Source organism: Nestor notabilis, unplaced genomic scaffold, assembly GCF_000696875.1.
Source record: "Nestor notabilis isolate BGI_N333 unplaced genomic scaffold, ASM69687v1 scaffold780, whole genome shotgun sequence".
NCBI lineage: Eukaryota > Metazoa > Chordata > Aves > Psittaciformes > Psittacidae > Nestor > Nestor notabilis.
Genome location: NW_009911416.1, coordinates 217,452 through 228,621, shown reverse-complemented (window position 1 = coordinate 228,621; position 11,170 = coordinate 217,452). Strand labels below are relative to the sequence as shown.

Genomic DNA, 11,170 nt, shown 5'->3' with positions numbered 1-11,170 from the left:
TCTATTCCAGAAAGGTGAGGCTCCTGAGCTGGCAGAGGGGTGCAGGCAGCTCAGTGAGGCTGTTGTTGGAGAGGTGAAGGCTGCCCAGCCTTTGGAGTGCCCCCATCTCTGGGGGCTGTTGTTGGAGAGGTGAAGGCTGCCCAGCCTTTGGAGTGCCCCCATCTCTGGGGGCTGTTGTTGCTCACAGTGAGCCCTCTCCAAGTGGCTCAAAGTGCCATTTCAGCAGGGATTGTCTTCAGGTTGTTGGAGTGCACGTAGAGGCGGGTGAGGTGCTGCAGGCTTCTGATGTCCTGGGGCAGTGGGTCCATCTGGTACCTCAGGCAGCTCTCATGTTCCGCGCTCATCTCTAGAACCTGCAGCTGGTCCAAGCCAGCTCTCTGCCTGAGATCTTGAGTTTCTTCTTCCCTTCATACTTTGGAGTGTGCTCTGTAAGGTACCTCCAGAGTGGACTGGATCCTCTAGAAGCACATCCCAAAGAGATGGCTGCAACCACTACCCCACCAGAACCATGGCTGTTTGAACTGAGATGTTCACTGATGATCTGTTGCATGTTCCATGGACAACTCTGAGATCAAGGCGCTCTGTCAGCTTTCCTCTCTGCCAGGCACGTTACCAGCACACATGCAGAGTGTTTGGGTTGCTCAGATACATCCAACTGAGCAAATGCTTGGCATTCTCACTTGATCAGGTGTTTCCCTTCCAGCTCTGCAGTGTACACAATGCCCAGCTTCCAGGCTACGACATTGCCTCTTGTGGTTGCAAGCCAGTGAGCTGATGGCAAGGATCTGTCAGCGTTCAGAAAGTGGAACAGCAGTGCTGTGACTCTGATTTTCAGCAGATCCATCCAAATCTTTGTTTGTGTGTATAGCTCTCTCCTTCTGGGAGCACCAAGAGTGTCAGTATCTGAGGAATTCACACTGGTCAGTCCCAAGGGATTGCAATGGAAGCAGCAAGGCTGGGTAGATAAAGCACATGGTAAATAAGACAAGATAAAGCAGATGGTAAACAGGACAAGAAGAAGACTCATAGCTGGTGGCTTGGGAGCCAGGAACCACCTGTCCTCAGGTCAGTTTGTGCCTTTAACATTCAGAAAACACAGTAAAGAATCAGTTTTGAAATGTGGAAGTCCTCCTCTCTCCTGCTGAGCATACGACCCCCTGCACCACAGACATACCATCTTTCTTGTGCTGCATTTGCTCTGGCATATTTAAAAGCTATTTTTCATTCCTTGCTGGCGTAGTTTTTGTAGGAGACGTGAAATGCTGAGCGTATCCCAAGCCATCCTACACAACAATGTAAGGCATTTTCCTCGAAGGAGAAAATTATGAGTTTGAAGCCTCAGGCTGAGAAAGACCACCTCTTTTCCTTCATCCTACAATCCTTAAGGATTTGAACTAAAAAATGCCTAAGACAACCATTTCAAATGCTTTTGAAGGAGAAAGGTCTCCACAGCATCCCATATGCTATTAAAGACAGAAGACAGTGTGTTAGAGGTATGGTCTAAGCAGGTCTCCCATGTCAGGTCTTGCTTTCCCACACCACCCACTGTGGCTGCACAGATGGGTGGTGAGCACTGGAAGCTCTACCCAGACAATGCTGACAAGAGGATTTTGGGATAACTTTTCAACCCTCTGAACTTACACTTCGGGCCCTGCTGTGTTTTAATTGTCTTTCACCCTGAAATACAGATTTTCAGGGCTGTTACATACCAGCTGTTGTCCTTGACTTGGATTCAAACTGACAATACCATAACCCTATTGAAATCAAGCCCTGAATTTCTTCCAGATTCATATTCAGCATCTGTAAGAGAAAACTGTATCACTTGCCTTACTAACAGCAGAGTCATGAGGCTGCTTTGGCTTCTGGGATGCTGGTGGCTGGAGACTGCTGGGTTTCCCAATAGGGACTGTATAAGCTACTGAGCTGTGGCTATCACAGCCAAGTATGTAATGGCTTGAGCAGATCGAGGGGCACTGAAAATGGTTATTTCTGTTATTTAGGGTCATCATTAATGTCAATGGGGTCTGAAGCTGCACCAAGAAAGGGTGGACTTGTTACACTAGAATTATTCAGCAGATCTTGAGAAAGTCTAATAGTTATGCATAAGTAACAATGGGTACAATAACTTGGGAATATGTCTACATCACAGAAGACCACCACAGACAAGACAAGTGAGATTTTCACTTGCAGGGGAAACCTGCTCACCAGAAATGACAGACCTCACAATTATCCATAAAAACAAGACTCAAAGTTAAACTCAACTCCCATCAAGAAAGTGCTGAGAAGTTATTGCACTGACAGTCATTTCCGACTTGGACAAAAAACATCCCCAACATTACTAAGGGGAAAAATGTGTTTCTAAGAACACATTGTAGAATACATCTGTCCTGTGAAACAAACTGTTTTGCTGTGTGTGCTGCCTTCTGTTTAAGCAAGCTTATCTGTTTCAGACAGCATGTCATGCAGAGCCAAAGCTGTGGGCAAATAGAGGGTTTCATGATGTTGGGCACTGTTCTGTTATACTTTTTCATACCTGGAGTTTGACCCAGGCTTTTCCTTCACCAAGTAGCAGGTTCTTTTGTGCTCCATCTAGCAGGACATCCTTCTTCCTGATACTGATTGCTGGCTCATCGGGAATGTCAGAATATGATTAATGTCCCTTTGTCAAATTGTTCCCTTGTGCTTGCTACATAAGGTTCATGATCCAAAATGTAAAATAACAGGAGCCTGTATTTCCAACATATGATCCCCATAGAGACCCAGTAGGATATTCTCACTCTCATTTCAGACAAAATCCAAGAAGAATATTGCCAGCATCAATATTCTTGCACCAAGTTACATAAGACATTCAGAAGTTAGGCCTTACAGTGAAAACCTGTTTTGCAAAGCAGCTCTGAGAACCAGTCTCCTGTTCATTGTGTCTTCATGCTTTTCTAAGAAGTTGCTCCTATTTCACAAGTCAGAAGACAAAAACCTGTTTGTGACTTCCAGGTTTAAACCAAAGCAATAAAGCTAAGCAGGCTTTCTTTTCTTACAACTTCATCATTTACAAAGGTGTTGAAAGCAAGATCCAGACCCTGAGGGACCCTTATTACCCTAAAGCCCTCAGGTGTTGAAATTGGAACACAGAAGGCAGCAACTGATGCGGCCACTGATGCAGCAACTTTTGCCCCAGCAGTGCTGGCTCTGCAGAGACAGCAGCAAGGAGGACTCCTCATGGTCTCTGCTGGATGCTCACTCCTGTACATGGCTGCAGGTTGGGCAGAAGCCTGCCTTCACCCCCAGACTGGCTCTGCCCCTGTGTTGCTCTTCCTCCCCATGTGATGGAGCAGCAGCTTTAGCCCTCATCAGCACTGGACTCCAGCTCATGGAGGCTGAAGGACACAGTAGTGGATATGTACAGTTTATGTTGTTACTGTTGAGTTAGTGCAGTCATTTTAAGAAAATTTCCCTGTTATTCCCTGGCACAAGAGTAGTACAGGTTCATGCCACAGCCTTGCTCCTCTGCCTCTGAGCTGCCTGACTGCTAGTCACATAGCATCCAACATCTCATCTGTAACACATATATCCCCACACCAGCTCAGTAGGAACATGAGTCAGTAATGGTGGAAGTGAAAGACAGTGACCAAAAGATCCTTTTCCCAGTAAGACCTACATAATGCAGGCTAAAGAGCCCAGGGTGTTTCAGCTGATTACTTTGGGATGAGCTGAATCGCCCTCCAGGCTCCACAGCTCACAACAAAGCCACCAAAGTGGCTCTGAACGCCACTGTGGGAGACTGAGCTTGTGATTCAGGTACCTTGACATAAGTATCTTACATCATTTGACATGATACATAATCTCCCCTAGGGTCACCTGCTGTAGATGTGGAAGGACCCCCTCAGGTTCTATACCATATCTGCCAGTCCCCTGTCAGTATCTCCAGCACCCAAGACATTGATGGATGATGATACCCAGCCATGCCTTGGCATGAAGTCCTGCTCCAGAAGCTGCCAAAATGCAACCTACAACAGGGCAGAGCTTGACCAGTTTCCACATTAAAAGACTGAGCTGTCATGACACTCTATTTTCTTTTTATATATATTTTTAATTATTTGGTTTTTAATTGCCTAGAATGTAAAATCTGTGCTCAGCTCCCAGCCAGTTCTGTGGTCAAAGCACAGAGCTTGAGCTTAACTGCTACAGCATTTTTATTGTCTCTCTGGAAAAAAAAACCCACATTTGGTTTAGTCCTGAACAGAATAGTCTTGCTTTGATTGCACATCTCCAAATGAACATGTGGAACAGAGTTCAGATCTTACACAGTTTAATTATCCCATGTTAACAGCAAAAGGTGGGAAAAGGACAGCTCAGGAAAACAGCATCACAAGGCTGTACTGAGAAGAATGACTCACAAGTGGCAAAGGAGGAAAATAATCCATTTCCTGATACAGCTTCCAAGAAGCAGCTAGTTCAAAATTGTTCAGAAAACAAATATAAATTGTTAAATAACACACACACAAAAATATTTCCCCCAAGTGTTCCTGTTATTTTGATTTGGTTTTGTTTGTTGGTTTTGGTATTTAAATTCATGTATTAGACAGGCAAAAAGTTTAATGGAATAATGGTCTGTTTGCTGTAATTGCAATAATGTACACACTTGATTAGAAAGGAAAAGAACTACCCACAGTGATGCCATAACCCCCATGCATCATTAACACCTTTTAAATACATAAATAATACATTGTCAGGCTGTCTAATGCAATTTTAACAGTATAACCTCTCTTACCACAGGACCAGCCACAACAGAATCCAACAAAACCGTCATTGTATTCCTGGGTTTAAACCTCAGACTCAGTGAACAGCCTTTATGGTGATGTACCAACCACTCTGTTGCAGAGCCAGGAACATTAAGACCCAAAAGCCCTCCCTTATTCAAGAGCATTTAGGGGAGAGGCCACCAGTGTTGTCTCTGCTCTACCTGCCACCTCCTGCCTGCACGGTCACATTGCAAGATGGACATACAATCCATGTCTGCTTGTCACCTTCCAGCATCTTCCGTCACCTGCTCAGGCACAGAGGTGTTTTCTGGAGGGCAGCTTCTGACCATGCCCAGGGCTGTACTTGTCCATTTCCTAGCTGCCCAGATGGCAGACCTCATTTGGGAAGTAATCTCAGGCCAAAGATGACAAATACACATGAACAGACTGATGCAAAAACTGCCGCAGTTTTTGAAACCCTGCAAACAAACACTTTCTTACCTTTTATTTCTGGGCACTTTTTGGGCACATTCATGTAGGGCTTGCTTCTGTAAGAGGTGGTAGCTACAAAAACCTCCCTTTGCTAACTACACCCATAGAAACTGGGTGACTGTAAACACAGGTCTTGATCTGGGTCTGCAGCATGTGTTGCATACTCACCAGTGACAGATTATGTTTAGTAAATGTCATTTGATTGGCTGGAGAGAAACCAGGATTTAAGGAAAAACACTCAAATGGCATCCACTGAATTCAGGGCACAAAGACAGCCTGGGGTGTCTCCAGGAACAGGCTGAACTGACAAGTGTATGCTAGGGAACATACTGGAGCAAAAGGAATTAGGTTGCATCCCCGTCCCCGTGCAGAGAAGTCGCAGAGCTGTAGTCTGTGCTTAACCCAAGAAGGTCTTTTAATTGCTATTAAAGATGCATGTATGTCCCTCACATTCTTAACTCTTGACAATGGCTCCGACAGACATTCAGATAAATAGGGTTGTCCAAAAAAGCCCCTAGATACCACTGCACCATCTTATCCATTGGGGATTAGAGTAGATGACCTTTAAAGGTCCCTTCCAACACAAATTATTCTATCAACTCACAAGGGTGAAAGACCCTGTAACCTGTTTAACATCATTATGTATCCACTCTTTTCATGGTGCACTGGAATGTATTGAAGCTTGTGACATGCATGGCACACACAGACATACATGAGGAGAGACAATCTGCAGAGGCTGAAGAGTCACCGTCATGACAGGAATTAAATGTCACATTAACATAACCCAGTCAACACATGTGACCACCACAAATGCTACTCATTGCCATCACATCTATTCAAAACGATGTCTCATGCTATGCTAGGAGGTATCTCTTGAGAAGAAATCCTGTTCTAACTCACCACTGGAGGGGTGAAATCCCACTCAGCCTGGACTAGGAAAAAGGGTGTTGGTTAAATACATGATCAACACACTTGGTTAATACTGAAAAATATAACAAGCTTACCTAAGATGCAGTACAGTCACAGATATACCATTGGGAGTTACTTAAAAGCAGTAAGCTTTTCACTTCATATTTTCACTTTGATTGGTCTTTCAATAGCGAGGAACACAGTAAAATCAAATCAAAGAGTTTATTTGTACAGGAAATAGCAAAAATAGCACCACTGAGAGCTACACAGTAAAGACTTTGATTAACCCTCGTATGAGAACATGTTATTTCATTTCATTTTTCAGTAAAGAAGAGGCAGATTTTATCTGCTATTTGGTGACAAAAAGACTCCAAGGCTGGCAAAATATATCTGGGCTTTAGCCTCAGGATCTGACTCTGGGGTGGTTGCAGACATCTGTGGCTTCAGCTTGGCTTAGCCAGCTTGGGAGCACCATGCCATATGAATGTGCCAGCAGGGCAGGGTGCCTCTTTGCTGTCTCCAAAAGACCTGATGAGATTTCCAGACACATTCAGCACTAAATGCCTGTGTCAGGATCATTGCTCTCATCTCTCACTACAAACTGCTTTGTACAGAAGAGTTTTGCAACTGCAGCTGCTTTGTTGGCTGGCACGTAAATCTGGGCTTTTCAGACCCCATCCCCTCTTTACTTTTTCTGCATTCTCAGGTTGATTTTGGCAATTTGCTGATAGGGGAAAAGGACGTGGGCCTGATACTTTGCTTTTGCCCTTGAACTCAATTTCCTCCAGGTTTCTCAACACCTCTGACCCTCTCATCAGAGACCAACCTCCTCCTCCACCAGCCAGCAACATTTTACCTACTCTCTAAAACATGATCTTGCCAAATTATTGTAGTGGTTCATTCAAAATGGTGAATTGGGTCACAGTTGGCTTCCCAAGATTAACACCAGGGGGCTTTCTATGCTACTCTGGCTGGTTTTGGGGTGAAGCAGTGTTGGGGAGCTGTGTGTGCACTGACAATGAACAGGGGATTTGGCATCCCTGAACTGTCAGGGGACATCATGGAAGCTTTTTGCAGAGGCATCTCCCTGACAGAAGAAATTTAAGCTCCATCTGCTAGAACTAAACCCTCTGAGTACTGAAGTTCTTGCACAGGGAGCAGTGAGGAGGTTTACACCATCTCTGTGGTCTCTTCAGGCCTTACTGTGAGATCCCATGTGGTCCCATGAAAAATATCTCCTATAGGATACGGATTCACTTATGGATAGAAGAACATTAAATTTAATAGGGATCTTCTGGGAAACACATGCTGGCTGTTCATAACTGTCCACTGTGAGTTGAATGTACTGGAGACCTCTTTTCCAGCTTTGGCACGGCTTTCCCTTCCTCCCCTCCATGTGGATGGCAGACAGCACCAACAAGCCTGTGATCAGCCTGTGTCTCACAGTTAATGCCCTGGGCTACAGGATTTGATTGTAACTTCAAGGGTAAGGAGTAAAGCTTTGAAAAGAGGTAACCAGGATAACAAAGGTGTTGGCATCAGAATGGTTTTGTATAAACAGCTATACAATGCATTGGTATTATATGCTCTCCAAAAGAGGAAAATCCACTTATTTTTAATGTTTTAATATGCCCTGATGTTAGAGAAAACAAAAAACAAATTCACATATCACATCAAAGATAATAATAATAATAATAATTATAATTCATAAAAATAATCTGACCGACCGGCAGCATTTGTTGGCTTTGAAGGCCTCTTGTGAAGAAAACAGTTGAAGGCATCTGAGAGCTCTTGGTAGGTGGGATGAATTCAAGTTTTAAAATCAAGTCTGAGGATACTCCCTGCAAGTTAGGGCCCTTTGACGTTGGGAGGTCTGGCAGCCAGGCTTGCATAGTAAGCACACTGAGTAGGGTCACACTGTCCATTAGCTCCTGGAGGTCCCTGTGGACCCTTGAGACCAGGCACACCAGCTTCACCTTGAGGGCCGGGTGGTCCTGGCATCCCATCTTTGGCATAGCCAGGCTCCCCTGGGAGACCTAAAACAAAACCAAAATGCCCTTTTGTGAGTGACTGTCACAGGGTGCAGTAATCAGCAGTGTAGCATCACAGCAGATGGTTTTGCTGCCAAACTGGGATGCAGACATCCTTTTCCACAGATATGGGTCTGGCTAACATGTATCTATAAGGACGTCAAGTGCGTCTCACCTGAAAGAAAGATTTCCACCCTCTATAACATCCTTGGGCTGCACAGCTCCAGTAGGGCTGCTCTTCCTCCGTCACCATGTTGAAGCTGTGCAACTACCTGATGACATATAGTCCTCATAGAGAGGAGGTGAGGATGGGAAAGTTTGAGGCAAGAGCCATCTTAGGAGCCAGCCAGGAGATAGCTCACTCGTACAAAGCATATTGGGTCCATCATCATTTGAAGGCAACACAGGGCCAGTACAGCAAACACAGACCATGTATTTACTAAGGTTTCCCATAGCTTCCTCCCCCAGCAAAGCAGAGTAAAGGCAAAACTGATCAATGGCTCCTAATTTCAAATTAGAAACAAAAAATGTTTGCTGCTTCTTTGTCAGCAAAGGTAAAGCACGAGCTCTTTGCCTGAAACACAGGTGTTCAACATGACCTTTTATACCATCTAAAGCTGCCTGGATCTCTGGGTTCAGCTTGTTCACAATAAGATTCTGGCAAGGGCAGATAAGACTCTGCACAGTGTATCTAGTAATTAAAGCTTCAATTTGGATTTGTGGCAAAAGCCAGTTAACCTTGCTGTTACTGAGATGGATCGTTATACCCGTCAATCAGTCTGAGGAAATAAAGGTGGCTAAATATGATGCTAGTGATACATTTCTTCCCTTTGGGCCACTTTCTGCAGAAATTATGTATACCATATTTATGTTATTCTGATTGTCTATCTAATATAAATGCTGGAGAAGGACTCTTCATCCCTAATATCTAATATGGGTGCTGGAGAAGGACTCTTCATCAGGGACTGTAGTGATAAGACAAGAGGTAATGGGTTCAAACTTAAACAGGGAAGTTCAGGTTAGGTGTAAGGAAGATGTTCTTTACAGTGAGGGTGCTGAGGCACTGGAACAGGCTTCCGAAGGAAGTGGTGAATGCTCCATCCCTGGCAGCGTTCAAGGCCAGGGTGGACAGAGTCTTGGGTGACAAGGTCTAGCTGGGAGGTCCCTGCCCATGGAAGGGGGTTGGAACTGGATGATCTTAAGGTCCTTTCCAACCCAAACCTTTCTATGATTCTATGATTCTAATATAGCAGAGACCTTGTAGCAGTTCTGAGTGATGTGCTTTGTGGGGTGGTCTGAATAAACACACCTGGAATTCCTGGAGGACCTATTTCCCCTCGTTGGCCAATGCCAGTGTCTCCTTTCTCACCCTTTGCTCCTCTTTCTCCTATAGAGAGGGAAAGAAAAACAATGAACCGATGAGCAGAATTCAATACTACCACCATGGGTCTTCCATCCACACTGAAGCCAATATATTTGCTAAAAATAGTTCCTAATTATGGCCAATCCTCAGAGATGAGACATTAAGTGGGAATGAAGATATGCCTCACTTCAGTTCTGGCCAAGGGTGGAACACACCAGCAATTGCTGGTCACATTCACCACGTCTGGTGTAACAGACCGAGGCTGCTTCTAACACATGCATTCTGAGGACCACTTAGATGCTACCAAAAGGAGATGCCAAAGTCAAAGTGTGGTGGACACATCCCTTTATCAGACTGCCCAAACACACCAGATTTCTCTCACCTTTGGGACCAATCGGTCCAGGTGGCCCTTCAGACCCAGTCTGCCCAGGCCGGCCAGGCTCTCCCGGAGGACCAGTTCTTCCTGGGAGTCCTTCCTTCCCGGGGGGACCAGGAGGTCCTGGTCTGCCATGGGACACTTTGACATGTGCAGGCTGTATCTGAGCCAGGAGATAGGCTAACTTTGCTGTGAAGAGTAGGAAATGGGTTTGTTAGACTAGAAAGTCAGTGCTCCAAGAGATGGAGAAACAGAACCAGTGGCTCAATAAAGTCCAAGTACTGTCACAAGTCAATTTTTCAGGGCCACCCATTTGTTGTTCCCATAAAATCCTTCCCCGTAAGCCATGATGATGACACCATGACCCTCTCTATATTAATTAAACCTAATTTCTTAATAATTTTAAGCTTCTCCTAGATTTCATACTTAACTCTAAACACTTCTCATCCTCTGCTCCTTATCCACCAAGGATCTTATATGTCCCCTCCTTTAGCTGTGCAGCTGGTGATTTCTGTCAAATTGGAATCATTGCTGCTCTGAAAAGAAGAGCATATTTCCACTGCTTCTGCTGCACAGAGCAAGATGGTACATGGCTGCTCTGTAGGGAGAAAGCTCACTTTTCCTGTTCTGGGCTGTAACACGTGGGGTTAAAACTAATGTACCCATCTCTGGCTGTGAAACTGTAAGTAAGGCAGCTCCCTGTGTCAGCATATTCTCCGATTTCCAAGCAGGCACATTGCTTGCCACTTCCATATTAAGACCCTGAACAGCCTAGAGAGCTCTTAAGACATACTCAGCATCACAAAAACATCTGACAGAATAGAAGGAGAAGGATTTTCTATCTGCCTTTCATTGATCCACAATCTTGAATGCTTTTAGATTGGCATGGAATTTGAAGTGTGAGAGTGTGTAAATAAAACCCTTGAAATAAATCACTCCATTGAACCGTGATCTTCAGCATGGAGGAAAATGCCTGCAGCTATGTGTCAGCTTCTCCAAGAAGCAACACAGCTCTGTGTTTCACTGTAGGTGGGGTCAGTAGTGGTCTGCAATTCATATGCTTTGAGAGAAGCAGCAGCCCATATCCATTCCGCCCCCTCTTCTCACACTGATGAGTGTCACATCCAGAAATCAGAACATTTCTCCTCCAGCTGGGACCTCAAAAGCAATTTTATGCTCTACTATAATTACTTTCTCTTCCAGGTCCCCAAATTAAGCTGTTTGAATTTGTATCTTCTCTTGTCCCACCATTGCAGCTCAG

General features: G+C 44.8%; 1 protein-coding gene across 1 annotated transcript in view; it reads right to left on the bottom strand.

The window, feature by feature from the left end:
* Positions 1–7,751: 7,751 nt before the first annotated feature.
* Positions 7,752–11,170, bottom strand: part of COL22A1 (collagen, type XXII, alpha 1) — a 194,292-nt gene continuing 190,873 nt past the window's right edge. Inside the window, exons 61-63 of the mRNA XM_010014574.1 lie at positions 9,916–10,098; positions 9,480–9,557; positions 7,752–8,176 (exon numbers count right to left, since the gene is read on the bottom strand). Coding sequence (XP_010012876.1) covers positions 7,989–8,176; positions 9,480–9,557; positions 9,916–10,098 — 449 coding nt within the window. The 3' untranslated portion in view covers positions 7,752–7,988. The remainder of the gene's footprint in view (positions 8,177–9,479; positions 9,558–9,915; positions 10,099–11,170) is intronic.